The 27,913-nt window shown below is 54.0% G+C and overlaps 9 protein-coding genes across 9 annotated transcripts; 5 read left to right on the top strand and 4 right to left on the bottom strand.

Moving 5' to 3' along the window:
• Positions 1–614: 614 nt before the first annotated feature.
• On the top strand, positions 615–5,446 carry JCM15063_002241 (uncharacterized protein; the record flags this gene model as incomplete). The annotated part of the gene is made up of 7 exons (XM_076678144.1): positions 615–2,087; positions 2,153–3,818; positions 3,897–4,144; positions 4,225–4,594; positions 4,666–5,166; positions 5,238–5,326; positions 5,408–5,446. The coding sequence occupies 7 exons, from the start codon at positions 615–617 to the stop codon at positions 5,444–5,446; spliced, it is 4,386 nt and encodes a 1,461-aa protein (XP_076534742.1).
• A 630-nt stretch (positions 5,447–6,076) lies between these two features.
• NCA2 (Nca2p) lies at positions 6,077–8,660 on the bottom strand (the record flags this gene model as incomplete). Its single annotated transcript, XM_076678143.1, has 5 exons — positions 6,077–6,356; positions 6,485–6,747; positions 6,851–6,985; positions 7,078–8,087; positions 8,150–8,660. The coding sequence occupies 5 exons, from the start codon at positions 8,658–8,660 to the stop codon at positions 6,077–6,079; spliced, it is 2,199 nt and encodes a 732-aa protein (XP_076534741.1).
• Positions 8,661–8,761: 101 nt separating this feature from the next.
• JCM15063_002239 (uncharacterized protein) lies at positions 8,762–10,346 on the top strand (the record flags this gene model as incomplete). The annotated part of the gene is made up of 6 exons (XM_076678142.1): positions 8,762–8,837; positions 8,907–8,987; positions 9,041–9,213; positions 9,279–9,563; positions 9,637–9,722; positions 9,794–10,346. 6 exons carry the CDS (start codon positions 8,762–8,764, stop codon positions 10,344–10,346), a joined length of 1,254 nt encoding a protein of 417 aa, XP_076534740.1.
• A 413-nt stretch (positions 10,347–10,759) lies between these two features.
• Positions 10,760–12,510, top strand: JCM15063_002238 (phosphatase PAP2 family protein; the record flags this gene model as incomplete). Its single annotated transcript, XM_076678141.1, has 9 exons — positions 10,760–11,068; positions 11,133–11,181; positions 11,274–11,423; positions 11,495–11,515; positions 11,587–11,711; positions 11,785–11,850; positions 11,920–11,964; positions 12,039–12,187; positions 12,276–12,510. The coding sequence occupies 9 exons, from the start codon at positions 10,760–10,762 to the stop codon at positions 12,508–12,510; spliced, it is 1,149 nt and encodes a 382-aa protein (XP_076534739.1).
• A 707-nt stretch (positions 12,511–13,217) lies between these two features.
• Positions 13,218–15,610, bottom strand: JCM15063_002237 (WD40 repeat domain-containing protein; the record flags this gene model as incomplete). The annotated part of the gene is made up of 8 exons (XM_076678140.1): positions 13,218–13,792; positions 13,891–14,196; positions 14,281–14,432; positions 14,508–14,628; positions 14,695–15,040; positions 15,103–15,204; positions 15,265–15,333; positions 15,407–15,610. 8 exons carry the CDS (start codon positions 15,608–15,610, stop codon positions 13,218–13,220), a joined length of 1,875 nt encoding a protein of 624 aa, XP_076534738.1.
• Positions 15,611–15,902: 292 nt separating this feature from the next.
• PIS1 (CDP-diacylglycerol--inositol 3-phosphatidyltransferase) lies at positions 15,903–16,806 on the top strand (the record flags this gene model as incomplete). Its single annotated transcript, XM_076678139.1, has 3 exons — positions 15,903–15,987; positions 16,055–16,425; positions 16,492–16,806. The coding sequence occupies 3 exons, from the start codon at positions 15,903–15,905 to the stop codon at positions 16,804–16,806; spliced, it is 771 nt and encodes a 256-aa protein (XP_076534737.1).
• Positions 16,807–17,353: 547 nt separating this feature from the next.
• Positions 17,354–20,387, bottom strand: JCM15063_002235 (uncharacterized protein; the record flags this gene model as incomplete). The annotated part of the gene is made up of 8 exons (XM_076678138.1): positions 17,354–17,680; positions 17,765–18,441; positions 18,515–18,685; positions 18,753–19,097; positions 19,199–19,348; positions 19,409–19,537; positions 19,617–20,177; positions 20,246–20,387. The coding sequence occupies 8 exons, from the start codon at positions 20,385–20,387 to the stop codon at positions 17,354–17,356; spliced, it is 2,502 nt and encodes an 833-aa protein (XP_076534736.1).
• A 629-nt stretch (positions 20,388–21,016) lies between these two features.
• Positions 21,017–23,479, top strand: GCV3 (glycine decarboxylase subunit H; the record flags this gene model as incomplete). Its single annotated transcript, XM_076678137.1, has 10 exons — positions 21,017–21,098; positions 21,188–21,337; positions 21,432–21,563; positions 21,652–21,745; positions 22,301–22,432; positions 22,533–22,539; positions 22,628–22,723; positions 22,794–22,821; positions 22,898–23,076; positions 23,174–23,479. 10 exons carry the CDS (start codon positions 21,017–21,019, stop codon positions 23,477–23,479), a joined length of 1,206 nt encoding a protein of 401 aa, XP_076534735.1.
• A 284-nt stretch (positions 23,480–23,763) lies between these two features.
• Positions 23,764–27,869, bottom strand: JCM15063_002233 (calcium-transporting ATPase; the record flags this gene model as incomplete). Its single annotated transcript, XM_076678136.1, has 15 exons — positions 23,764–23,907; positions 23,993–24,121; positions 24,220–24,342; positions 24,416–24,471; positions 24,546–24,683; positions 24,775–24,869; positions 24,938–25,082; positions 25,159–25,234; positions 25,319–26,128; positions 26,204–26,315; positions 26,390–26,466; positions 26,543–26,746; positions 26,827–27,084; positions 27,162–27,434; positions 27,510–27,869. 15 exons carry the CDS (start codon positions 27,867–27,869, stop codon positions 23,764–23,766), a joined length of 3,000 nt encoding a protein of 999 aa, XP_076534734.1.
• Positions 27,870–27,913: the final 44 nt, after the last annotated feature.

Below are 27,913 nucleotides of genomic sequence, written 5' to 3'. Positions count from 1 at the left end.
ACTTTGTATTGGAGAGAGAAAGGAGCAGTTGGCAGTGGCACACGCGAGTCGGCAAAGTTGCCCGTTTGGGCGACAGCGCCTGCGATCCATCTCCCTGGCCCGCCTTCTCCAATACCCGGGACCTCGCCGATCGCCTCGAGAGACCACAGAGCGTCTGTCTCGCATCCACGCTGGCGACCCGTCTCCGTCTGACGGTCAGGCCTACGCTCGCGATTCGCATTTATTCGGCCTCGCTCGACTCGCTTGCATCCGACGGCCCGCCTCTGAGCCGCAACGAGACCGCTGGACCTCGCCGGTGAATTACGGTGCCATCGTGAGTAGCTCCTCAATCGGCTGGCTGGACCCATTGAGCGCTGACCGACACCTGTCTACGAAGAGTAGCACTCGACCACGCAGTTTGCAAATTGACGCTGCTTGTGGCCTGCAAGGAGACAGTAGACGCAGCCATCGCCTCTCGTGCCTGCTAGCTAGATCCAGAGAGCTTCGGCTCGTATTCACGACAGCAGGAATCCGCTACCGGCGAGACCTCTGCGCCTTCTCAGCCGCTGCACCAACGGCCAACTTTCAGTGCCCGTATCACCGCTACGTGCCCGTAACACCAATACGACACCTGCATGAGCGGCGATCCAATGCAGCCTCCGCCGTCATCGGCATTCCCCGGCACACCTCCGCAACAGCACGCGAGCCTGTTTGCACCTTCAGGGCTCGCAAGCCAGAGTCCAGTTCGCCAACGCTCGCACCAACAACAGCAGCAGCAGTACCCGGCTCAGCACCCTTCAACTCCTCACAGTAACCCTTCGCCTGCGACCGTGTCATCTCCACAGATCAAGATCTCGCCGGAAACCCTCGCGAACCTGACGGGCCTTAACTCGCCGTACTCGCAGGCCAACTCGATCGACTCGCCTGCCTCGTCGACTTTTTCGGGACATAGCATGCGCGTTCCCGAGTCCGCAAAGGGAGACGCAACCTATGCGAGAGCCGCCTCACTCGCGTTGGCGAATGCGGTTGGCGCATCCGGGCAACAGCAGCAGCAATTACAACACAACGGCAACACAGTCTCGAACGGTATGGACATGAACGGCTCGATGGAAGTCGAGCTCAATTATGCGAATTACCGGCAAACAGCACAACCAGCTGCACCTTTCGCCAACCAAGCGAATGGTTCCTACTTCTTCCCGCCGTCCATGCCCAATTCCGCTTCGACGTCTGCCGCATCGACTCCACTACCACAGAACACCACGCCAAGCTCGACGCCCTCCCTTGCAGCACATCCGCCACCCTCCCACCCGACTGTCCAGCGCCATCATCCCTATGCGCACGCTTCGAGGCCTTCCCTCTCGTCTGCGCACTCGAGTCAGAACTCGGTGCCACCTTTACCGCTCTACATCTCGACGACGCCTGCCTCACACGCTGGTACTCCACCGCCCGCGTCTGCAGGAGCGACTGATCATACGCCAACAAACTCGATTGGTCTCGGGGTTCCTCCGCAAGCCTCGCAGACTCCGCAGCGAGTGCATTCAGCACCTGCTCACATCCTCTCACTCGCGACCGCTGGCGTCGAGCAGTATGCAACTTCGAGTCTGCAAAGTGCCGATTCTGAAGCGCAGGGAGCGAGAGATCAACGAATGATTCTTGGCTCGGGAGCTACCGCCGGCGAGAGCCAGCAGCAACAAGCGCAAGAAGCAGCGCTCAAGATGATGATGGACGCTCATGCGGCAGCTGGAGCTGCTTCGAAAGCATCCTCGAGCCTCGGACCTCCGTTCTTGTCGATCGAAATCCCGCCTGCCGGTGCCACGGCTTCGAATGCTCTCGGACCTCCTCCATCAGCTCCTCCCATCCTGACAACGGCCGAAGATGTGTTCGAGGAGTACAACGATGCAGTCTCGTCGGCGATCTTGCTCCTGCAGAAACGACTGCCGATCATGGAAGCGGCATTGACGACGAGTCTAGAAGATCCGGGTCAAGACGAGGAAGATATCTGGAAAGGGATCGAAGCCGCATACGGCGATCTGCGGCGAATCATGGATCATCGTAAAGAACGAAGGAGACAGGCAGCCGCGTTGGGTGGCAAGAGCTCACCGACAAAGGTACAGAAGATTTTTTATGACTTGGTCTTCCTCGTTTGCGCTAATCACGGTTCTCGCTTGAACAGTCTCGAGCTCGACCGCCATTCGCGACATCTCGCATGGATGTCGAATCACCCAGTAACACTTCTTCCCCCTTCCACGCTGTACCGCCGCCTGCTCTCATCCATTCTCATTCGACTCCCAACATTCCCGTCACGGCGCAAGCGAATGCTGCTCGACAAGCTGCGCTCGCGCAAGCACAACGAGCGCAACAAGCGCAACTCGAGGCGCAGTACCAAGCTCAAGCCCAGGTTCAGGCGCATCAACAGGCTCAGCAGCAAGCGCAGCTCGAAGCTCAGCAGCAGGCTCAGCAGCAGGCTCAGATCGAAGCGCAGCAGCATGCGCAACAGCAAGCTCACGCGCAAGCACAGGCGCAAGCGCAAGCACAGGCTCAGGCACAGGCTCAAGCTCAAGCACAAGCACAAGCTCAAGCTCAGGCGCACGCGCAGGCTCAAATACAAGCGGAGACAGAGAGGGCTAGATTGGATGAGGCCGTCCGGATTCAGCATGAGGCAGAGGCGGCCGAAGCAGATGCAATGGCTCGATCTGGTGCGGCGGCGGAACAGGAAGCCGCGAATCAGCAGCAGCAGCAGCAGATGGTGCGAGAACAACAACAGCAGCAGCAGATGGCAGCCGAGCATTACCAGCAGATGCTTCATGAGGAGAGCCTCAGGCTCGCTCGAGAACGATTACATCAACAAATGCAAGAAGGTGCAGCCGGTTCGAATCCAACTTTACCAAATCCACCGCCGTCCGCCCAATCTGCTCTCAGCCAATCTCAACTGCAACCTCCACCTTCTGCCTTGTCGCCTCCACCACAGCCTCTGCAGCAACCTCAACAGACGGGTCTGATTCATCCGGCTCATTTCGCAATCGCTTCGACTTCGTCTGCAACGAATGCGAGCCCACCGCAAATCATCTCTGGACCGCCTGTCGCAGCAAACACGTCTGCTCTGTTCGCACAACCTGCTTACACACCGACACCATCGCCAGCGCCTCCGCCACAGGCACCCGCACCGACGCCCGTCCAGAACATTACGGGCCTTCCTCCAACTTACCAGCCGCCTCCGTTCGACCCCCAAGCTGCAGACCTTGCCATGCTGCAGCAGATGAATTTGCCCGACCTCACCTTTACGCCGAACAGCAGCACGGTCCCTCTACCGACGGACTCGATCGATCCCGCCGCTCTCGGGGGTCAACCTCAATCGGGTTCGAACCAAGCGAGCACTCCGCAGACTTCTGCGAGCAGTGCATCTCCTGCCGCTTCAAATACTCCCGGATCCGTCAATGGATCCATTGCGGCATCCGTCGCGAATTCGGTCGCAGGATCTTCAGGACCGATTCGCCAATCTCGTTCGCGTGCGGCTTCGCAATCTGGTTCGAGGTCTCGCGCCGCTTCTGGATCCGGATATCAATCTCTACTCGAGAACCGCTCGCGGGCTGCATCTTCTGCCAGTTCGATCTTTCAACCATACGAGAAGGACGAGGAAGACGAAATGGACGATTTCGATGGTGGAGGCGGAGACATCGAGATCGACCCGGATGTCAATGGATCCGGTGCGCCAGCTTCGGCGAATGTCAAAGGCGTCTCTTCGAGCCAGATGGGAGCTGCATCGGCTGGGGTAGAACCGGAGATCAAGGCAAAGATGGATCCTATCTTCCTCGAGTTCTTGGCAGACATCTGCTCAAATCGTAAGTAGTATTCCTGCTCTCTGAGATATCGTGATTTCCGAGGAGAGCTCCTCGTTGATGTTGTATCGGATTCGACAGTCGACGCCACCGACTCGAAAGGTGAAGCGATCCATCAGACCCTGATGGCCAAGAAGATGGAGAAGCTTGACCAGAGTCATGATTTCCGACCATTCAAGTTTCGTATCCAAGCGTTCACCACCGCGTTTTCTGAGCGATTGGGAGCTTCTGGGGCTTTCGATGCGGACGTACCGATCAAGAAGATTCGGCAGTACCTGTGGGCGCAGCCGTTCATCTCTCGTTTCAACGATGACGGGAAAAAAGCCAAGGTAAGTTTGCATGGGAGAGCTGTGGCGGATGATGACGCGATCAGGGCGCTCACACTCGTTCGCGCATTCGATGTGTACAGTCCAAGGGAAACCACATCTGGACCGTCGAAGCGAAGAAGATGCCAGACAAGCGGTGGATGTTTCGCGAATTTGTTCGCTGCATCAAAGGTCCTGCACCTGCTGTCGGGTTCGTTGGACTTATGTGGTCCTGGGCTCCCCGTGTATGGGACCCTCAATGTTCGAGCTCGGCTATCGATGCTTCGTTCATGTCGCCGACGCTACCGCCGTTCCTTTCGTGGGAAGACAATGTATTGTCAGGCGAGATCCCGGAAAGCGCACTCGGCCAACATTTCGACATTGAAGCGGTCGCGACATTTCAAATGGGGGACAAGGTGCATCAACTACGAGCGATGACTCGGTTTGTCGTTGCGAGTCCGAATGACAACGAAGGTACGATCTCCCGTCTTGCTGCTCGCACCGTATCTCACAGGTTCGCTCATCCCGTGTGCACCTCGTTACAGATCCTGGAGCGCTCTCACATGCGGTCAGCCTACATGCTGCCATGATCAAAGCACAAGAGATGCGCGGCGACGACGACTTCCGTACCTCAACGCACGATGGTTCTCAGGATGTCAGCCCCGCAGGATCGTCATTGCCGTTGTACCGTTCGCCGAGCCTCGGCAGTACCGGCGGAGTCTTTGACCCGACGCATCAGCCGCATGCTGCATACGCGGCGTCCGACCTCACAACGTCAGCCTCGCTTGGAAGCGCATTTGCTCAACAACTGCATCATCAGCAACAGCAGTTCCAGAATGATCTGCCAGCCGTCTCAGACATGCAGGTTGACGAGTCGATGAATGCCTTGCAAGCGCAGGCAGCGCTTCACCATCACTATTCAGGCCTCGCTCTTCAAGCTCCGCCATTCCATGCCGTATCTCCTTCGGCGCTCTCGTACCCACCGCCGCCCGAATTGGTGACGAGCGCGTTGCAGGATGCGACCACAAATGGGGTCAATCCAGCTTGTACGTTTTTCCCCTTGCGCGAGGCTTCCTCGCCTTGTTATTCGAACCTCTCGGAACTTACTCCCTTGTAGTCACCATGTCTGGTGCCTTGCTGGCGCACCCTTCGACAGATGGATCTGGCACGCCAAATACTGTGTTCCATCTTCATGACATGGGCCAGGTACGTTTGGTCTCCGACACCCTTTTCCTCCGTGTCCAGGCAGAAACCCTGATCGACTTGCTTCGTTTGTTCATACAACAGCAACCACCGTTCACCACCCTCGATCCGTCCCAACTGTAGCGCTAAATATTCTCCTCGCATGCACCCTTGATCACTTCGACTTTCGCCCGTTCACCGACTCTCTCTTTTCCTCCTGCATGTTGTTCTTACCATTCCTTAACTCTCTTCATCACAATCTTTCATCCTGTTGCGGCGAACTCGCTTTGATCGCCGGTATCAACCTTCGTTTCTTCCGCCTCGCCGAAAAAAAAAAGTGGCTGCAGCCTCCGATTCTTCGACTCGAACTGCGCCGTAGGTCGCAAAGAAACTCTCATTCTCTCTCTCTCCATATCTCGTTCCAAGTGGATATAGCTCGCTGTGCCTTGTATCAATCCCGTGTCTTTCGCTCGCTTTCCAAAACTTCCCTGTTGACACCTGATTAGCAGTACCTCTTCTCGTTTTCTCCTCCTCCACCCTGCCCGTATGGTTCATTTTTTTTTCTATAGATTTCACCTAGAAATGATCAGCCATATGCAAACCCTGCTTCTGAGCGTTTTCGCTCGTCCATAGACGAGATGTCAAAAGTTTCGATCAAAACAAAGCCAGGGATTACCTCTTGCCAATAGCGAGGCATTAGAGACAACCATCTCTATTTCCGAGTTTTTTGCATGCAGAAAGAAAGAAAAACCGGTTTGCATCGGTGCAAACCTTTCAAGCTTTGATCTGGTCTTGCCAACCCAACACTTGTCCCCATCTCCTCAATCTCCCAACGAGAACTTGTCTCTCCTGTTTCCCAGCGCGTGCCCCCAGATCTTCCAGCGCTCGAACATCCTCGAGGAACGCTGCCAACAGTTGAGTGTCTCGAGAAGGGAATTGGTTCGAGTATGCGAACGTTCTCAAAGAAGAGAGCGACAAGAGGACGAGACCTTGGGTGGTGGTAGCCGAGAGCGTCTGAGAAGGTCTCGGTGGAGACAACAAGAGATCGAGTTGCCTGTCGTCAAACATCCAAGTCAGAACAACATGACCGATTCGTTCAATTTTCGAATTCATTCTTTCGGAAAAATCCGTTCGACACGGAACAAAGAGGATGGTGAGTGAGAAAGAAGAAAAAATACGCACCTCATGACGAGCCAACATTTCTTTCTCTCCTCTGCTTTCCGTTTCGCACCTCCATCACTCCTCGTCAAATTCCTTGCCCACCTCGCAAACGCGACGACGATCAACATGCTGGGGGCGACTCCGACAAATCCGAAAGTCAGTTGTTGACTCTTGAGCATTTTTTCAATTCCATCCATCGCGAGTGCGACATCGACTTTGACTTTTTGGACTTGGATCAACAAAGTTCGAATCAACGATCCTCCTACTGCGGAACGAATTGGAGCCTGTTTTGGTGATCGTATTTTTCGGGGGCGGGAGAAAGAACGAAGTAGTCAGTATCCTAGAGACGGGACACAAGACTGATTCCTCAGAAAGTTTTCATCTGACCTTGATATCTTTTTCCCACGCTTTCAAGACGGATGTCAAATCTCCCGATCGAACTTGTTGAGCCAATTGATCGAGTTGAGGTCCAGACAGGTGATACTCGTCTCGACCGAAATCGACCACCATACGCTCGAGACTCTGAGAAAGGAGAAGAGCCACAAAGTCTCTGAGTAAACGACTCTGATATCGATCTCATGACAGAAGAAGAAAAGGAAGAAATAAAAACTGACTTCGAGATCGCTCCTCAGGCTGTCCCTGCCCATTAGGGCCATCGTTTCACCACCTCTGACCGTCTCGAGGATGTTGCGAACAGGTTCGACGACCCAATCAAGTACGAACCGCTTGGTCGTTTCTTGTGCCTCGACGACGTACCTCCACAAACTTTGTCGGTTGTTGTAAATCGTGCGCGCCGTGACGGCCGTCACAAGTGGGATCGTCAACAGGTACGGCCAGGCACGAGTCACGAATCGAGGTTTGCGCAACTCGCGAGTCGTGCGGGTGAACAAAGTCGAATGGGACGGCAGCGTCCGGGACAAGAGGAACGAGAGTGAATGTGCGAGGTCGGCAGGAACTCGAGGTGCAGTCGGCATGTGAGCCATCGTAGGTTGTTCTTCAGAGGACAAGATGGAATCGAGGTGTCTCAAGGTTGACCAGGTCGAATCGCGAATCTCGTCGAGCGAGAAATCAATGGGTCCGTGCGGGTTTACCGAAGTCAACAGTCTCGCCAGCGAGACCTCGTCGGAGCGTTCTTCGGCGTTTTGAGAGTTGACGAGGTGCGAGCCCAATTCGGAATTGGCAGTGGTCAGGGTCAACTCGCCAATCTTGGTCGCCAAGCGTTGTCGACTGTTTCGAATCGAGGTGCGCTTGTCGGCAATCTCTTGTCTCGTGAGTGCGAGAGGTGAAAGAGTGAGGAAGAAGAGGGATCGAGCGGTTCTGCGACCCAATCGCGTGGCTGACGAGAGCGAGAGCGAACTCGTAGCAACGGTTGGTGCAGCAGGATCCTGTTTGACGTTGCCGTCGACATCATCGTCGCCAATCGTAGACAGGTCAGACAAGGACGGCAGACCTGATTTGCCAGACAGGTGGGGGAACACGGCAGTGAGGAACAAGGAAGGAGGAAGAGCACGTCTCCAGGTTTCGAGTTCGATCAGGGATGGTCTCGCAGTCGAGGTGGACGCTGTGAGCTGTTTTAGGCGGGACACGGTGATGGAAGCGAGCGAGACGAAGCGAGTCGGACCAGCTGCAGAACAGAACGTCGAGGTCAATACTGACATTGCGATCTCGGTGCAAGAGAGCGTTTACTCTGGACCAAGAAGAGCGCAGTCCTGAGCGGGTCGCTCTCTGCGTTCGCCCAGTAGTCGTCATCCGAGTCGAGCGCGGCGGCATCAGACATGAGTGTGCGGAGGATCGTGCCGAACGCGGCGATGGTCAGTTGGGCAATCGTGATTAGTTCGAGCGCTTCGGTTTGGCGGTTCGCAGGGGTGGTACCGTCGGCCTGGAAAGCGGGAAACGTATCGTCGACGAGTTGGAGGAGCGTTTGAGCCGAGAGAGGTGGAGCTGCTGCCGTGCTTGCGGTCAAGGCCGACGAGTGCAAGCCTGGCGTCGCTTGCGCATGAGACGAGGGTCTCAGTTTCGAGAGAGTCTGTCTCAGCTGCCGTTCGCGCGCTTCAGAGAGGTCTGCATCGTCGCGGTCGTCCGGGGCGAGGTGGGCGATGTTGGCACGTGACGACGAGCGCGACGGCCGCAACAGAGTAGGAGACACGTTCGCGAGTTGTGCCGAGAGGGATGCGGTCAGATCCGATGCGTAACTCATCGTAGATCTGATGAGAGCGCCTCTGAGAGGCTAAGATGACGGAGTACGAATCCGATACTCGGCCGCGGGATTAACCATCTCTTGCTCCACTCAAGCCGAGCATGACCCGACTGCAGCTGTACGCCCTCGCCGGCTCAAAGAAGCACGACCTCGCATCCCTTGACCCGCACAGTCTCGGTACGCTGCGCTCTCGTCTTGTCGCGAACAAATGTCCGTGGTGCTCATCTGTGTTTCACTTCGTTCCAGTCGCCGCATCCTACCTGCAGCTGCTCCAGCCGGGAGAATGGGACCTCGTTCAGTGTAGCGATCCGGGCATGTCCCCTTCAGGTACGTCCTCGATGCTTACGCATCCCCTCGTCTCGCTCACCTTTGGTCCCTAGGCTCGCTTCCGTTCCTCAAGCATGGCCTCGACACGTTCACTGGCTCGGCGATCCTCCATTACCTCGCGCAGCTCGACCCCTCGCCGGTCGCATCGACGACTGCCGACTCGAGAGCGTTCCATGCCCTGCTCGACACGACCGTCCTCCCGCTCGTCCTGCATTCGCTCTACTCGGTCAGTCTAGCTCGGTCAATTGCAAGCAAGCGTTTCCTGACCAGACCCCGTGCCTGCGTTTGCAGCTTCCGCAAAACTGGAGCTTTGTTCGGCAGCTCTTGATTCCGCACCTCCCGTTCCCGGCATCGTTCTACCGCCCCGCTCAATTACGCGAATCGGCGCAAGAGCTCGTCACTTCGCTGCATCCCGACTGGTGGGGACTCGGAGGCGAGGCAGAAAAGGAGGAAGAAATGAACAAGCAGCGCAAACGTGCATTGCTCGACACGGGTGTCGAAGGGCTCAAGGAGCGCAGAGAAGAGGCGCGCAAGGAAGGCAAGGAGCGCATGAAGAAGACCTTTGGCGAAGGAAAAGTATGCCATCCCCTCCTTCTTCCCTCTCCACCGCGGGGGCGCATCGCTCACTTTCGCTTCTTTCTCGCGCAAGATTGTGTCGGCCGCACGACGGGTATTCGTGTCGCTCGAGACTACCCTCGCGTCATCCTCGACTCCGTTCTTCTTCTCTTCTCCCACGTGAGTAGTTTTCCGGAATTGTTCGTCGCGTCGCCGACTAATGAAAGCTTCGACCCCCTGCTCGAATGCAGTGCGACCCCACTTGATGCGCACCTGTCCTCGCTGCTATCCCTTCTCCTATTCCTCCCTCTACCGACTCCGCTTCTCGCAGATCTCATCAACGCTTCGTTCCCTCGATTGTGGGCCCACACCGCGCTCCTACGTCGGACGTTGTGGTCTCGTGAATCGGTTCCCCTCCCTCGGGTCGTTTCTCGATCTTCGACACCTATCACTCGAGTCGTTCGAGACTTGTTCCCTTCCATGTCTTTCTTGAACGCGTTTGGACTCGGATCACCATCGATGAACCGATTGACGAAATCGGGCAAACCTCTCTCGTCGGCTAGCACTCCCCTGTCCAAATCTCAACTCGAGTTCAACCGGAATCGACGAAGGTTCTTGGCAGTGCTCGCGGTTGGAATCATCGGATGGGCATTGGGTACAGGCGCGTTACCACTCCCGGGCAAGTTGGGCAAATTGTTAGGACGACACGCCCGACGAGTAGGGATGGGTCAAGAAGAGGAGGCGGAAGAATGGGAGGGGGACGAAGACGACGAGGAGGAGGATCAGGACGAAATCGAGATCTAGTCGGGATTCGTTCCAGAACACGGACACTTCGTGACAGTAGGGCGCTACTGACGTTGGTTTCCCCCATCGTGAGAAAAAAAGACATGATTGCCGCGGAATAGCACACATAGCAGAAATTGTCGCGTCAGCGTCACTCGTATCCCTGTCACGTGTTTCCGATGACGGCCGCTTCCGCAGGAGACGCTCGAGGGGTTCGAGCGGGAGCCCCCCTTCCACGCTACAATCCGCAGTTTCTGTAGCTATTTTTAACTGCTTCGTCCGTTGGGCTTGGCTCTCCTCGCTTTCTGACGTCCGCTCATTTCGCTTGCGGATCATAGGGGGAGCTAGCTCGACATGCAGCGAGCATAAAAATTGTACTCTTGCTCTCTCTTGTCCCCTACGCTCGTCCTCGCCCAGTGCATCGCAATCTCGCGATGCCTTCTCTTCTTCATCGCAACCCAGAGAAGCCAGAGCCAACCCACGCTCACCCACTCTCGCCCGCACACTCGACGACGACGAACGGACAACAAACTGTCGTTGATTCTCGAGACTTGAACCACAATGGAGCTGCAGGAGGAGGAAGAGGAGGAGGTAAAGCTTTTGTGCACCAAAGACCAACAGTAGGAGAATGGTTCAAAACGTACTATGTCGACTTGCTCACGATGGCTGCTATTGGAGCTGTCTCCCTCGGAGTGTACGAGGCCGATCCGGCGCCGACGCGTTCGTTCCCAATCACCTTTTCGGTATGTTTTGCTCTCTTTACTTGCGAGCTTGCGGTTCTGCTGAGACCTTGCCTTGCCAATGCAGGATGGCGAAATCGTCTATCCCGAGATCGCTTATCCTCTTCGCAAGAACAGTGAGTTTCATTTGCGCTACAATTCTTTTTTGCCCGCAACCGTGCGGCCTTCTGGAAATTGAACGCGTTTGTCTTTCTGCGGAACTCTACAGTCATTCCCATCTGGGCAGCAGCTCTCATCGCATTCTTCGTCCCTTTCGTCTCGTTCGCGATCGTTCAAATCCGTGTGCGCAATTTCGAGGATTTCAACACGGCCGTGTTCGGAGTCTTGTTCTCCCTGATCAACGCTGCCTGCTTCCAAGGTAGACACTCTAACCTCTGAATTCGTTCTCGTGCTACGAATCCTGCTGAAGCTCACACGTCCTTTTCGCAGTCTTCATCAAGTGGCTGATCGGTACATCTTCCTTGAAGAACGGTTTCAACAGCACAAGAAATACTGATCGAGCGTTCGCTTGAGCTGTTTAGGTGGTCTGCGCCCTCACTTCCTCGCGGTGTGCAAGCCCAACATTACCGATGTGATTGGAACTGGATTCCAAAACATCATGTACACCCGTGCGGTCTGCACAGGCGACCAGAACGAAATCAATGACGTGCGCGCGCTTTCCGCACCTTTTTGATCGCTATTCTCCGTGCATGATATTCATGTCGTGTCGTCATGTGCAGTCCCTCGAGTCGATGCCTTCGGGTCATTCGACCGCGGCCTGGGCCGGACTGCTCTTCCTCTCGCTCGTAAGGCTTTTCCGAGTCGCAGGCAATCCGCGACACTGGCCCTCTGACCAAAGACCTGCTCTGCCACAGTATCTCAACGGAAAACTCAAATGCTTTGCAGACTACCGTCCTCAAGTTCGTGCCCCTCTCTATATTGTTCGCAAACGAAGCTCTGGAATCCTGACAAAACGCTTTGACCATGCACACAGTTCTGGAAGATGCTCTGCTTCTTCGCGCCACTCCTTGGAGCCTTCTTGATCGCTGGTTCACTCACGATTGACGAATATCACCATTGGTACGACGTCCTGATTGGAAGTCTGATCGGATCCGCGTCTGCGTTGGCCGCTTATCGCATGTCGTCAGTTCGATTCTTCACGTTCTGCCCCTCTCTTGCAACAATCGCGTCTGACAACTGAACAACTCGCTCGTGGCTTGGTCCCTAAAAGATACGCTTCGATTTGGGATTTCCGATTCAATCACTTGCCTCTCCCTCGTACTCCCCCGACGCTTCACTCTCATGCCGATTCTCACGACGGTATGACCGCCCTTCGATTCCCGTACTCGCTCGACGCAACGAATTACGTGTCTCCGTTCGCTTCGCAATGGCGAAACGCAACGATCGAGACGAGAGGCGCACCAGGAGACGCAACCCACCACTCGTCTATCGGTCAAATGGTCTAGAAAATTTCCAGAGGCAAGATGGAAACAGTGGCTTCTCGGATCCCACGAGCAAACAAAGATCTCAACACACACGAATTAGCGGATTAGATGTACAACAGCAAACAGATACCTTGATTTTCTTTATTCTCGATTCCCTATACATAGTTGTCAAACACGATCTCCCTTTGGTTCTATGATAGTGCTATCTCCTCAACAATTCCGGAGAGAGATAATAAGAGAGCACAAAGTGCGCTTGCACGCTTTGACTCTCAACTCTCATGCTCAGAGTTTTGCTCTCTTCTCCTCCTTCCTTTGCTATGCTGGGGAGTAAGTTTGGACGAGCGACCTCAAGCGATCGAACTCTCCATAGTGATCGAGTTTACAAAGACAGAGAAGAAGAAAAATAACTGCTCGTGCATCAGGAGGGAAAAAAAAAGAATCCGACTTCTCGGGATCGAACCGAGGACATTCAGATGATTCCACAAGAGGAACATAGGCCAATTACAGTCTGACGCTCTTCCAACTGAGCTAAAGTCGGGATAGGCTTGTGCGTGCTCACCACCTCAAGCTGATATACACTTGCAACACATGGTGCACCATAAAGTATTCAGAACCTACAGGCCAGGCAATTACTCCCTCAGGAGCAATCCTTTACAGCACGATCCTTCTCGACTGCTCTAACAAACTATGAGGGTTTCAATTTTTTTTTCAGAGCGAGACCCCACAGTTCAATACGGCAGTCCTCCTCCACCTCCTCCTCCACCACCACCATGACCTCCTCGTCTTCTCTGACCGCCAGCTCCCGGACCTGCAATACGTTCGAGTGCGTCTTGTTGAGACGGTAATGGACCTCCTCTCCTACCCATTCCGTACCCTGCCGAACCCCCTCCTCCATTGCTGTTGTTCATGATTTGTCCGCCCATCATCATGTTGGGTGGAGGAAGTGGAGGACGTGCGGTACCTCCGAAGCCAGGGATGAACCCTTCTCCTGGAAGAGGTGCGTTCCCAAACCCAGGCAAAGGTCCTCCTCCTCCAGGAACTCCTACGAACCCAGGAGGTGGGGGTGGGGGTGGTATAGGTATCCGACCACCATTGATCAAATCTCCTCCAAGAGGTGGTGGTGGAGGGATCGAGAATCCAGTAACATTGGGGGGTCCAGGTGGAGGAGGGGTAGGAACGTTGTGACGGTTGTGAGCTCCGAACGAAGGGATCGCACCGACGAAATTGTTGCGAGGGGGTCCTGTTGCAGTTCGATGATCCCGTTGTTGATGTTGCAACCCTGGAAGTGCAAACTCGTCTCGATCTAAAGGTTTGAGCAGATAAGGATTAAACGGCTCGTGAGTGAGATATTCCTTTCCTCGGAGAGAATCCGGTGAGCGAGAGAGAGGATCAAAAACTGACCATCTTCCATCGCAGGGTTGTCTGCTTCTTCTCCAATTTCTTTCGCCCGTTCTTTGCCAACATGGAATCGATCACTCTTGACTCGAATTCCAGGTCTCGCTCGACTCCAGAACCTCGTCGTGTGATCGTTGCTGGCACTGACCAACAAGTGTCCGAGGGGGTGGTACGCCAACGACCACACGTTCGAATCGTGTGCGAACTCGAGAGTCTCTTTCGGAGACGGATCCGGTAACGACCAGTGCAAGATTGATCCTTCTGATCCTCCGGAAGACAGAATGTCTGAATGAATCGGATGCCAAGCGAGGGCTGCAGGGGGAAAAAAATTATCGAGAAGTGCTAACATCAGTCATAGTTTCCTCTGAGATCAAGAGCGGGGTTTGAAGAACTGACAGCAAACTTCTTTCTTGTGTCCTCGCAAGGTCACGAGTTCTTTCATCGCTCGAATGTCAAACACTTTGACCAGTTGATCTCGAGATGCGGTTGCAACCATGTTGCCATTCGGGGACCACTGCAAAGCCTGAATCGTGTTCTTGTGACCATGCCTGGATGATTCGATAGCTGGACGTCAGTGCTCATGACCAGAGATGAACAGTGATTCAGATTCTTTCGAGGCGCACAGGGTAGTCAAGACGGTGCTCGTGCGAGGATCCCAGAACTTGACGAGGTTGTCCTTGGATCCCGAAGCGAGCAACCCTTTCGTTGGGTGCCACTTGACACACTTGACATCCCATCCGTGACCTAGTATACTCGATGTGAGCTTGCGAATGTAGGAAGCAGCTAGACGAGAGAGAGACAGGAACGAACCGGTCAAGACTTTCTCTTCTTTCATCCTCTCAAAGTTCCAAATCTTGATGACTCCATCGTCTCCAGCGGTACAGAACCGCTCGTCGTTTGGGGCCCAACTGACATCGCGGATCGCTTCGTTGTGACCTTGGAAGATTTGGAGGTTGTTCATGTTGGGTTGAAAGTACTTGATCAAACCCGAGTTGTCGGTCGAGAGCAACCACTGTCCCGAATTGGACCACGCGAGTGCGCGCACGGCGCTGTCGTGAGCTTGGAGGATCGTTTCGAAATTGAACGTGAGCCCGTTCCACAGGGTGAATTCGCCACTGGTGGATCCCGTCAGGATGCGTCGAGCATCCGGGGTGAACTGGTGCAGGACCAAGGTCAGGAGGGGGGGAATCATGCATCGATAGAGATGGAAAGCCATACGGTGACGATGTTGACGGGGCATCGAATCTTGTTGGTCGAAGTGTGTGCGTAGCGGGTACAGAAGGACGTGGAGAAGTTTGTGTAGGCATGAGGCGGAAGCAGCTGCACGCGAGCGAGTTCAGGTTGGCATGAGCCGGGAAAGAGGGAGGGGCAGTGGCTCACATCGATCAGGTAGCCCGGTTGGTTCCGGATAAAGAGCTCGTCCCGAATGCTCGCTCTCACGGACTTGAACTGGAGGCAACAAGCAGAGTAAGAGGGTCAGGACCGGAGAACGAGAGAGCGAGCGGGCGGGGGCAGGACTTGCAATCTTCCAGCGTTCGAGGCCGCCAAAGGGGTCGACAGTCCTCCTCGCTCGAACGCGTTGGCGCTTGCCGTCGTGACCGAGCTTCTCCTGTGCGGCGAGAGCTGCGAGTTGATCCTCGCGAGTGTCGGCAGGCGGAGGCGCAGGCGGATCAGCGAGGTGCTGCGGCTGCCACGCAGAGGGCGCGGCAGTGACGACGCGAACCATGGAGCGAAGAGAGCGAGAGCCCCTGAGGAGATGTAGGCGAGAGATGAGTGCCCGTCGCCGTCGTTGTCGTCGCGAGCGCGATCACCGTCGCTTGTCGCTTCTCACTGCTTGCTCCTGAATCTACTCTCGTGTGCAGCTCAGCCTGCACGTGTCGTTCCCTACTGCGTCTTCGCGACTCGCCGCTGCCGCCCAGATTCGGCGTCACCCCCGCTTGCACTCACCGAACTCGGCTCTCTCGGCATCTCGCTCTCTACCTCCCTCTGCCGGTTCAGCCTCGCTCGTCTCGTTGACAATGGTGGAAGCACGATCTCCATCACCGCAGCCGCAACGGCCCCGCACGAACGAGAATGTGTTCCTGTTTGTGCCCAACCTGATCGGTCAGTCCCCGCGCCCGCCTCTCGTCTCGTCTGCGTCGTCGCTCACTCGCTCGGTACGCGAGAACAGGCTACACCCGAGTGCTACTCGGAGCCGCCGCGTTGACGTACATGCCAACTCACCCCAAGTTTTGCACGGTCGCGTACTGCGTCTCGGCGTTGCTCGATGCCGTCGATGGTCAAGCCGCGAGGGCCCTAGGTCAGACGAGCAAGTTCGGGGCGATCCTCGACATGGTCACCGACCGGTGCATGACCTCGTGCCTGCTGTGCTTCCTCGCCTCGGCGTACCCGCGACTCGCGCTCGTGTTCCAGTTCCTGATCACGCTCGACTTTTCGTCTCACTACATTCACATGTACGCCTCGATCGCGAGCGGCAACCGGAGTCACAAGACGGTCACCAAGGAGCAATCCTGGATCCTGTGGTCCTACTACAACAACTCGGTAAACTCTTCTTCTGATTTTCTTGAGCACAAGAGTGTTTTTCTCACCTTCATCGTTTTTCCACAGCGCACCTTGTTCATCTTTTGCGCCGCAAACGAACTCTTCTTTGTCGCACTGTACATCCTCAACACGTACCACACCCCGCTTCTGAACCTCAGCGCCTTGCCTCCATCCCTCGCGTCGTCGTTGCAGACGTTGCCCCCGGTCATCGTTAAATGGATCGCGACCATCTCGTGGCCTCAACTCCTCGCGATCGCGACGTTCCCGATCATGGCCGGGAAACAAATCATCAATGGAGTTCAGTTCTGGAAAGCGGCCAAAATGTTGACCGAGAGTGATCAGGAAGATCGGTGGGAACTTCAAAACGCCAAGAAGCAATAAACTCGTCTCTCTTTCTTTCGACAAACAAAGAAACCGAAAGAAACCGCAACGGGTTTTTTCATTTCTTTGTGTTCTCAACTCGAAACCCATGCTCCCATCCACCTGCTTGTTCCTAATGAGGAATCGTCATCCTAATGAGTGACGATTCCTCCGTGTCGATACCCTTTCGAGTTTACCCACCCTTTCTTTTTTCTTCTTCTATCCCCCCTCCTCGTTCCGCGCTTTCTTTCTAAAATCCTCCCTTTTTTTCGTTTTACCCTTTCTTCTCTCTCTCCCTTTTTCCTCCTACTTTTGTCCGTTCGATACGGGAGTTGATCACTGCTTTTTTCGCAAATCTGACGCCAAGGGATCCTCCAAATAAAACCACCCTCTGTTCATAGTTTTCTCATCTCTCAATCCTGATTTTTCTCCGCGCGAAAGGCAAAGTGAGAAAAACAAGTGTCTTTTTCGAAATATCGAGTTACAAAGCATGGGGAGAGGAATGGGGGAAAAGGAAACCAAACCAAAAAGTCATGATTCCAGAATGTCTCGATTCGAGGCAAATCTTTCAGCGAAAGAATGGATTCTTGCTGTTGACTACCAACGTGTTGCCCGCTGCGGTTCGAAATGTTCTTTCTCCGTTCGAAACGGTACCAACCCCTCCTTGTTCAACTCTTGCCGAATCTTGTGATCGACGAGTCGTTTCAATTGATGGAGATGGCGAGACTGGAGAAGTTGGATCCTCAATCACGAATCTTGGGGTCAATGGGATTTCGACAGTATTTCCATCTTGATCGAATTTGACAGGTCGATGGATCGAGGTTGGAGAGGAAGAGGAACGAGGTAGTGGAGGGTATGCGATCGAGAGTGGCAATGCTGCCAATTTCTGATCAACCTAGAAGAGTTTCCAACATACCCATCATCGTGTGTTAGCAACTTTTCTCAACAGAATGGAACGAGGAAGGACAGATTCGCAAACCTCTTTGTTCCCGAGCTCATGAGCGAATTTCGCAGTGTGTGCTCTCCGTCTCTTCTGCTCTTTCTTCCTGAACCACCAAGCTCCCACCACGATCGAACCCACGATGACGAGTACGACGATGAGAATGATCCACCAAGGCAATTTGCGTTTCACCTTGTCTTCCGGATCAGAGTTGCGTTGTCTCGCTCCGACAGTCACGAGGTCTTTGAGACAGACTCCAAAATCTTTCACGATCGTACATCCTTGATCCGTCGCGGCACATTTGCCTGCCCTGACTTGCAAGTTCGAACCTTGACGACAGCTCAAACATTCGTCTTTTGAACTGCCGTAGCAAGTTCCACATTCGTTCGAGCATGCGACACATTCACGTTTCGTGACGTCGTAGTACTCGTTCTGAGCACACGTTGGTACGCATTTGCCCCCGGCAACGAGTACCGGTCGAGATGGAGGACACGAGAGACACGTCGTCGCATCGGTCGAACAGGTTGCGCAATCGGGATGACACGCAAGACATGTCGAGGTCGTAGTACTGAGAGATGATATATTGTTGGAAGAGAAATATCCGGTCGGACAACTTGAAGTGCAAGTGCCGTTGAGCAAGAGGTTGGATGAAGTTGTGCACCCGGTGCAGTAGGACGGTCTCGACGGTAGACAGTTTGAGCACGTAGAATCACAAGCTACCAGATTGAGGGTCTCGGCGTCAGCATCCTAGTGGCGCTGACATCGTCACAAAGAGTCAAGTGCACAAACCTTGACAAGTCGTCCCATCTTGAGACACCGTAGTTCCTGTTGGGCAGCTATCGATACATTCTCCGTTGACGAGAAACGATCCAGGGATGCAAGCGGAACAAGCTAGCTGGTTCCGGGTCGAGCCAAGGGAAAAAGAGTTGATCCCTCCTTTCGTACATTTCGCAGGAAGCGCTGCGCGTACCGACACCGTGAATCAGCAGACGGCGAGGAGCGGGTAAAGGAGATCATGATAGCGTACCATCGCAAGTCTTCTTGGCAGTATCGTACACCCAGCCAGCGTTCGAGCTCGTCGTCAATTTGCTACTCCTGCCGTCACAGACCCCAGTCTTGGGATCGAAAGCGACGCACAGTCCTTCGAGCAGGACGTTTGGGGCTCGACATTCGAGACAACCATCGACGCCGTCCTTGAAGCAACTCTCGCACATCGAGTTGCACGCGACACACTCGTTCGAGCTCGACGAGAAGAACGTGCGTGATGGACACTGGATGAATGTTCCGTTCGCGAGAGCAGTAGTTGCAGTCGTACACGCAGTCGAGGATGAAGACAGCGGTTGTAGGCCAGTCCTGCAGGTTTGACAGGTGCCTGTAGGAGATGAACAAGTCGTACATGTTGGGTCGCATGCTTCGAAACGTCGAGCAAAATGAGCTTTACGGATCGCATCTTGCCGCGCAGAACAAGCTCACCGAGACAGTCTCCGGATGCTGATAGATAGTAACCCTCCGCGCAAGCAGAGCATTGTGTCCCGTTTGACGCTCTCGTCCATCCGGCGTTGCAATCGCAATTTGCGCTCGTCGAATTGCCGGAACACACCCCGTTCAAGCAATTGCACGAACCTAATTGGAAGAAACGTAAGTTATTTCTGTCGCAAGGCAGCTAGCGAGCACATGGCTTACTTGGAACGGTGACGTTGGTTGCAATCGAATCGAGACAGATTCCAGTCCCGGAAACTCCATCATCACAAGTTGTACAGCCAACCGGACAAGTTTGACAATCTCTGCCATAGAAGTTGGGCAGACATTCTCCTGTAAAGAAAAAAAGGAGAATCAGGCGATGTCAAGAAAGGAATTCCCCAAGGATGGCTTGTACACGAGGACTGCTTACCGCAGGTTGTTCCGGTCCATCCTGGTTGACACACGCACGTTCCGTTCGAAGAACAGGTCCCTGCAGTGCTGCATTCTGCACTGCATCCATCGTGAACGAGATCAACCATGGTCGCACCGTTTGACGCCGCGCCTCCAAGTCCAAGCGCTCCTACATCGGGGATCGATTCCCATACGACCACTCTTTGCCTTGAACCGATCGATAGGACCGCGTGTGCTCGAGTCGAAGATCCCAGCAAGACGGACGAGAATGCCTGGCTCGAATTCGCAGGAAACCCGGACACGTTCGGAGTCGAGAGGTAGGTCGCTGTGCCTTCGTAATACGGTGAAGTATACGTCACGATTCCAGGCAAGAAAGACACGGAGTAGGCCGAGGCCGAGTCGAGAGAGCCAGAAGAGGTGAACCCGGGAGAAGCGGCGATTGTCGGTGGGCCATTCGAGAATGGCGAAGCGCTGGAATCATTCGAGAGTGATGCGAACCCTGCCGAAGTATACGTTCCTGGTAAGAGTGTGAATTGCTGTGCTGAAGCGTTCGAGGGTCTGGTTTCGACGACCACGCCCGCTGTTGAAAGGGATACCTTTGTGTGAGCAGTGGTGGGAATCAGATCATGAGAGCGTCTCGCAGCTCACCTGCAAGTGGGTGTTGTCCCCGAAGACATTCTGTCGCTGTACAGACGAAAGGCCCGCTTGTGTTGCCGGGATTTGTCTGCGCGCGAGCTAAAGTAGCGCAGGCGAGCGTCTGAAGGAGTGCGGTGCCTGTCCGTAGGTTCATGACGCAAGTTGGTACAAGCTGTTGTCGAGAGAGTGTATCGCATCTTCTGGCTTTCCTCTGCGCGCGTGACTGAGCTGAGGACAAAGGAACGAAGGGGAACAAGGGATAAACGAGGGGCGCGTGCGGTGTCTCTGATTTTTCCTTCCCCAATCTACCGGAGTCGGTCAAATGCGTAGACTGGCTCCTGTGAGTATGCAACGACAAAAGCGTAGGAGAACTACTCCCGTAACGGTACATCCTGAAGATTCCGCAGAATATCGCATGTCGCGCGGTACAAGCTCTCGCTCGTTCGGCCGATCATGGCAGACAGCGCTACGAGTAAGCCTGAAGCAGCTTGATCGAGAGCAGCAAGCTGGACAAGGTGAAAGTGCATACGCACGGTGGGGCCGCGGGCGAGTCATGGCACTGGTCAGCCGAACCGCTCGCGCCGTCGCGGGCACGAGGTGATGCACAAGCTGCAGTGCTGCAGACCAAACAAGCGAGTGAAACAGGCCAGGCGTCCAGAGTCAACTGCCGAGCATCTAAAGGCAAGGAAGAATCGCATGTAAAGGCAACCCGCAGACGTCGACGCGGGTGCAGTCGAATTCTTTTGATCAAAGCCTCTCTCCCGCACCTCACCCACTACGACGATGCTTCGATCTGCCATTCGCCCCGTCACTCGCGCCTTTGCTCCCCTCGTCGTGCGACCGACGCTGTACCGAACTGTCGTCAGTACGTTGCGGTACTCTCCGCCTCCCCGCTTCCCGTGCCGATAAGCCGTCTCGGCTCACCTTGACGCTGCTCGCGTTCGTTCGTTACAGCGAAACGCTACACGCAGGATCACGAGTGGATCTCGTACGATGACAGCACCGGTCAGGGCACGTTTGGCATCACGAACTATGCTCAGAAGAACCTTGGCGACGTCGTCTTTGTCGAACTGCCCGTCGTTGAATCTCAAATCGCTGCCGGAGGTGAGAGCCGCAACCTTTTCCAGGATGCTCGCACGAGTTCGAAGAGGCTGAGAGGGAACATCGACTTTCGTTATCCGAATTCTTCTCATGACAGAATCGATTGGCAACGTCGAGTCGGTGAAAGCGGTTGGCGAGATTTACGCGCCCGTGTCGGGACAAGTTCAAGAGGTCAACGAGGAGCTCGCGGACGCTCCCGAACTGATCAACAAAGACCCCGAGGCTACCGGTACGACTTCATTCCCCCCTCACGAGCTCGCTGTCCTCGCGTTCCGTCTCTCACGACTCGCATTTCCCTGTTTGCCATGTCGGAACAGGATGGTTGGCCAAGATCCAATTGTCGAACCCTGGAGAGTTTGACGCATTGCTGAGCGAGCAAGCGTATGATGCGCATTGCAAGGGTGCTGAAGAGTAAATTACGACAGACAACGTGAAGATATTGCCAATGTATTGAATACAAGTCAGATAAACTCGAAGCAGGCCTGCGGCGGGAAGACCCGAAGCGTGCATGAGTGTTTCAGCTGCATGACGTGTTCGGAGGTTTACGAATTCATTCGGCACGGGTTGAAAGCAGTCCCGCACACTTGTTTCGCCTTCACTGCTAGGGTTGATACGACCAGCTGCACAACGCAATCAGCCAGACTTGCCCTGCCGACTCGAAGCACCCCGCGTACTTACCGACGAGACCGCATTTCCTCGCCGAACGAGATACTCCGAGGTTCAGCTCACCGTCGCTTACATCGACTCGCACAGAGGCTATACGCGAAGCTGCTTACCCGACCAGGAAGAGCTTAGCTATCGATCGGATCTTGGAGGACAGCCCCGCACCGCTTCCCTTTCGTTTGAACACATTCTCTCCGTCTGCCGCAGGTAGTTGCAGCACTTCATGGCCAGGTATGTCTCGTTTGACCTTCGTAAACCAATTGCAAGGAGCTCAAACGCCAAGGGCCTTGTTGTTGTAACCAGTCTCAAAATCGCGTCGCTCTTGCTCCGGACGCTCTCGAAACCGATTGCAACCAAGATCAAGCAGCGCGCGAAAGATCATGAAGGCTTCAAGGCGAGAACGATCAGGATGGCTCAATTCTTGCACCGTGCCGAGTTAGTCCTATTCCCTTACCTCTTTGAGCTATCTACGTTCTCTTTCTTCTCAAGGAGCGTTTTCGACTGATATTCTTCGCTTTCGATCCTCCGGAATCAGGATGAATGTGAGTCTCTGTTATATCTCCCTGAGCATTTAGTCGAAATGGGAAAGACCGCTGAAACTGTATTATGCTTCTCGGTAAATTTCCACAGTTGCGGGTTTCGTTACTAGGAGAATCACCGAAACATGTACGACCATTGTCAGAATCGAGAGCGATCGAATCGGGCGCCAATTTTCTGTCGGAAGGGGTGCGTTGCCTGTAGCCCTCCGCTCACATACTCTCTCTTTGGATGCTGACCCGCCTTTATCATGGTACAGTTCTTGTTCTCGGTGGCAGCAACTATCAGTACGCGTCCTTTTGAGACTTTGAAGAAGAATCAGAACGCCTTGCGTGTAAATACTGACACTTTTGAGTTCTAAAGTCATTGGCGAGACGTACAGGTCTCGAGCATCGGAATCGAAACGTCGAGACCAAGTCCGAGAATCGTTGGAATCGCACGAATCCGAGATCGAAGAACTTCGAGAACGGTTGAAAGAGACGGAACTACGCTCGGATCAAGAAACGAAAAGGAATCAAGACTTGACAAATATCGTCGAACAGGTGCGTGGCTCCTTCTTTTTCCTATCTTGTCCCAACCCCCTATCCTCGGCCGGTCCGTTTGTTTGATTGATTGATTTTCCTTTCATTCGGTTTCTAGGTCGTCATGATTGGTTTGAAAGGAGGATTCGGAGAGAACGGACTCGACAAGAGTTCGGATTGGGAACGACATTTGAGAATTGGGGAATTGGCAAGAGCGTTCCGAACGAACGGACGAGTCTTGCGGGACAACGATGAACATGATGAAGAGGAGGTTAGACGGATAGCAGAAGGATCGGATCGGGAGGACTTGATCGATTCCCGACACAGTGAAACCGAAAGGACGAAAGACGACGAGTCAGATCCGTCGTCGAAGGGTGAAGATCGCACACCAAACGGTTCACAACCATCCAAAGCGGAACTGTGACCTCCATCCGCTCTCCCCGTATAATTTTCTCGTAATGATTAGACTCGAGCAAATTCAGGGATTGCCGTCCCCAAGTGTGCGAGGGAGATAATGCTTCGAGTTGCGAAAAGAGGAACAAAATATCGTAATTCTACAGATTGTCGCTTTCGATGAGATCCACACCATCTCATTCCTATTTCTTCCATTCGAGATCTTGAGCCGTCACGCCGACAACCTGCCATTCGAACAAACCAGGTCTAGGTCTTCTCCAGGTCGGTTCCGAAGATTGAGCGTAAAATGATCTTTTATTCGTGCTTGAGTTTTTGCGGAGGTGCGATCCAGACATTCGAGACGAATTTGAAGATCTCGTCAATGATGATGACTGGGAACGAGATCAAGATGACCGCTTTCCATTCGGCCCAGTTGAGAGGCGTGATCATGAACAAGGTCTGTTTTTTCGCATTCAAAAGAAAAAAGGAAATGGTCGTAAGTGTGTGCTTTAACGGGGAAAAAGCGATCCGAGGTAATACGTACGGAGAAGAACGGAACGTAGAGGATCATGAAGTGCAGAGCCATCGAGAGGGTGATAGCACCGACGAGGTACATGTTCTTCCAAGGCGGGAGTGACAAGAGTGATTCGTTCTCGGCGAGAGAGTTCAAAGCCTATATGAGAGTAACCTTGTCGATCCGATTAGCTCGCGTAGCAGGATAAGATGGAGTTTTCCTGTGAATGATCTGGTTGATGAGGAAAGAAAACTTGCGTTGAACATCTCGATGACGACGAGTACCGAAAGTGAGACAGTCGTGGCCCGCTTCGCCAGTTCGTTCGAGAACATCTCGCATCCAATTTGAGGGAACGAGCTTGAACACGAGTGGAAGTGGGTCTGCACCATCGAAACTTGCGCGTCAACTTACTCAAGATTCAAAGTAGCCAAAACGTGGGTATGAGAGACTCACGAGTTGGTAGTAAGAGATTTGAGGACCTTGCTCGTAGAACATGAACCACCACGCATCTGCGAACACCATCCCCCGGTCAGTACAATTTTCAATCTACCTGCTGGATGAAGAAGGATCAAGCTTGACGCACATCCAAAGACACAAGCTGCTCCGACATAAGTGCCAACGACCATGTAACGGAAAAAGAGCCAGCCGCTGATGAGAGGCTCTTTCGAGGAACGAGGAGGACGACGCATGATCGAGTGATCAGGCGGGTTGAAACCAAGAGCTGTTTTTTTTTGAATACGGAAAATATCACAGGGTCAGCAGACGAATCAGGTAGAGATCCGGAGAGAGAATCTCTTGCTCGAGAAACGTACCGGTGGCAGGAAGACCATCCGTGACAAGGTTGACCCACAGGAGTTGAACACTCTGCAGAGCCTCGGGCATGCCGAGCAGGACCGTCAGGAAGATACTGTCGAGCCACGAAATGTCAGCTTCCAAAAGACGATGCATAGAAGGTTCAAGAGAGAAGTAACGGACCTGACGACTTCGCCAATGTTGGACGAGATCAAGTATCGGATGAACTGTTTCGTGTTCTCATAGATTGACCTTCCCTCCTCGATCGCCTTTTCAATGGTTGCGAAATTGTCGTCGGCGAGCACGACGTCTGAAGCGAGCTTGGCAACTGCAACGCGGAATCCGTCGCGGAATATTAGCTCATCCGCTGATACGTCGACAGAGAGAGAGAGGAAATGGCTCACCATCGGTTCCAGATCCCATCGCGAGACCAATGTTGGCACGCGCGAGAGCAGGTGCATCGTTGATACCGTCTCCAGTCTGTCATAGCATTGGTAGTGAGTGCGTGGGTATGAACGAGAAGAGGACCAGGGATGGCAAAAAAGGGCGAAAAGCTTTTCTTACCATGGCGCAAACGAGTCCTTGCTCTTGCAACAACTCGACGATTTCGAGTTTATGACCCGGTTCAGTCCTCGAGAACAAACTCGCTTCCATGACGGCTTTCATTTTGCCCTCCTTGTCGAGGTTCGAGAATTCTTTGCCTGTGAAACTTTTACCCTCTGAGAGATCTTCGTCCTGTCCAAAGACACCGATTTGACGACAGATCGTTTCGGCCGTGTTCTTGTTGTCTCCCGTGATGACGACAACTCGAACTCCTGCAGTCTTGCACTTTTCGATCGCTCCTCGAACTTCAGGTCGAGGTGGATCGAGCATCGCGACGAGTCCAGCAAACACCATGCGTTGTTCAAACTTGATGTACTGGGTAGACGAGTCCGTGTGGTAGTGATCGGCGTTCGGATCGACGTGTTCGACATACGCAAGTGCGAGCGTACGCAACCCTTGCGAACCGTATCGCAAGAGACTCTGTCCAATCTCTTCCCGCAAGTTTGACGAGAGAGGTTTCGGACCGGTTGACGTTTCAACGTACTCGCACCGTTCGAGTACTGATTCAGGTGCTCCTTTGACCAACAAGGCGGCAGAAGTTTGAGAATTCTCTCGGACGAGGACCGACATGGATTTGCGATCGCGCGAGAACTCGAACGTGAGCAAACGCGAGAATTCAGTTTCGAGGTGATCGTTGACGGCTGAAACTCGTGACGCAGCGGGAAGCGAGTCGAGCGAGCGACCCTCGATTGAAGGGTACCCGAGTTTCTCGACGAGCACCTTGAGGGCTGCTTCGGTAGGTTCTCCAACACAGGCGTACGAGTCATTGTCCTGTAACACCACGAACAAGAGCGGTGTCAGTCTAGCCGAAGCCAAGCATTGTGCGCCTGTTGGATTTGAACTGACCGAAGAGTAGGCGATTTTGGCATCATTGCAGAGCGAAGCGATCTGTGCCAATTTGGAGACGGACGGTGTCGAATGGAGATCACGGGTAGTGAGTTGAGCACCAGTTGCGGTCCTGAACCGTCCAACAACCATCGTCAGGATACTCATCTCGAGGATCATGGAAAGCAGAACAAATGAATTGCGTACGAGATGGCGCCAGTCGGAGCATACGTCGTACCCTCGACCTTGTATTCTTCGAGACCTCCGTCTTTAACGATCGCAAACTGGTGTGTTGAGAAAGGAGGAAAGTCCCTTCAATATCTTGCAAATGAGCGATAATTGGAAAGCGTGGCAACTTACTCGAGCGACACTCATCTGGTTCGTCGTGAGTGTTCCCGTCTTGTCGGAACAGATGACGTTGGTCGAACCGAGAGTTTCGACCGAAGGCAGAGAGCGAACGATCGCGTTGTTCTTGGCCATCTTTTTCGTACCAAGCGCGAGACAAGTCGTAATGACTGCTGGGAGACCTTCCGGAATCGCTGCAACTGCGAGAGCGACCGCGATCTGCGCAAGGGGGAAAACAAGCAGGTTGATTATCCTCCTTTCGGAAACTTGAAAATTCAAGTGGAGAAAGATGTATTCACCTTGAAGTAGTAGATTGCGCCTTTGACCCATCCACCGTGACTCGGGTCGGTAAAGTTCTTGTAATTGACCACCCACACGAGCACACACACGACTGCAATCACTTTCGCGAGCTGTTCTCCAAACTCGTCGACTTTTTGTTTCAGCGGCGTCTTTTCCGAAATTTGCGATGTGATCGAAGTGTGGATGTTGCCGAGTGCGGTCAAGGAGCCGGTTGCGACCACGATCGCGTGAGCTTTGCCAGACACGACGGTCGTGCCCTGTGTGCGCTCGAACAAGCCCACGTATCAGTCGTGCCCTGACTTGAGAAAGAAGAAGAGAAACTGGGGCAACTGACGGAGAACAACATGTTGGTCATGTCCTGCTTGACGGCGTCTTGATCTTTGACTGCACTCAGGCTCTTGCTGACCGACTGAGACTCGCCGGTCAGGAGTGCCTGGTCAATCGTGAAACTGGCGGAAGAGATGCTGATGATCCTCGAATCGGCGGGAATCTTGTCTCCGACTGCGACCGAGATGATGTCTCCCGGCACGAGGTCGGCTGCGTGAACTTTGGCAATGTGACCATCACGGAGAACTTTGGCTTCGTCGGGCGAGTACTCCATCAGAGCCTAAATACGATGCGGAGCATTGTTCAGTGGGGATGTAGCGAGCGAGCGAGAGAGAGAGAACGAGGGGGGGCTCACCTCGATCGCCTTCTCTGCGTTTGTTTCCTGCACGACTCCGACCCACGCGTTGAGGACGAGGATGGTGAGGATGACGATCGGTTCGACGTAAGCGGTCGCCTTGTCGTCGCCTTCCTCGAGGTACGCCAACACGAGCGAGATGGCGGCGGATCCGAGCAGGATCAACACGAGTTGATCCTTGAACTGCTCGAGGATCAGTTTCCACAGCGGTTCGGACGCCTCCTCGGGCAAGACATTCTTGCCGTACACCTTGGCATTCGTGTCGACTTGGGCGTGGGAGAGACCCGATTTGTCGTTGACGTGGAAGTGAGCCAAGAGTGACTCGGCGTCGAGCGTGTGCGGATGTGCGGGCAGCGTCATGATCACAGACACCTGCTGCGCTAATTGAAAGTCTGAACGAAGCT

The sequence above is a fragment of the Sporobolomyces koalae genome (genome assembly GCF_050403365.1).
Source record: "Sporobolomyces koalae JCM15063 DNA, S_koalae_JCM15063T_v1_ctg12, whole genome shotgun sequence".
NCBI lineage: Eukaryota > Fungi > Basidiomycota > Microbotryomycetes > Sporidiobolales > Sporidiobolaceae > Sporobolomyces > Sporobolomyces koalae.
Note: the sequence above shows the minus strand (reverse complement) of the source record. Positions and strands in the feature narration are given on the sequence as shown.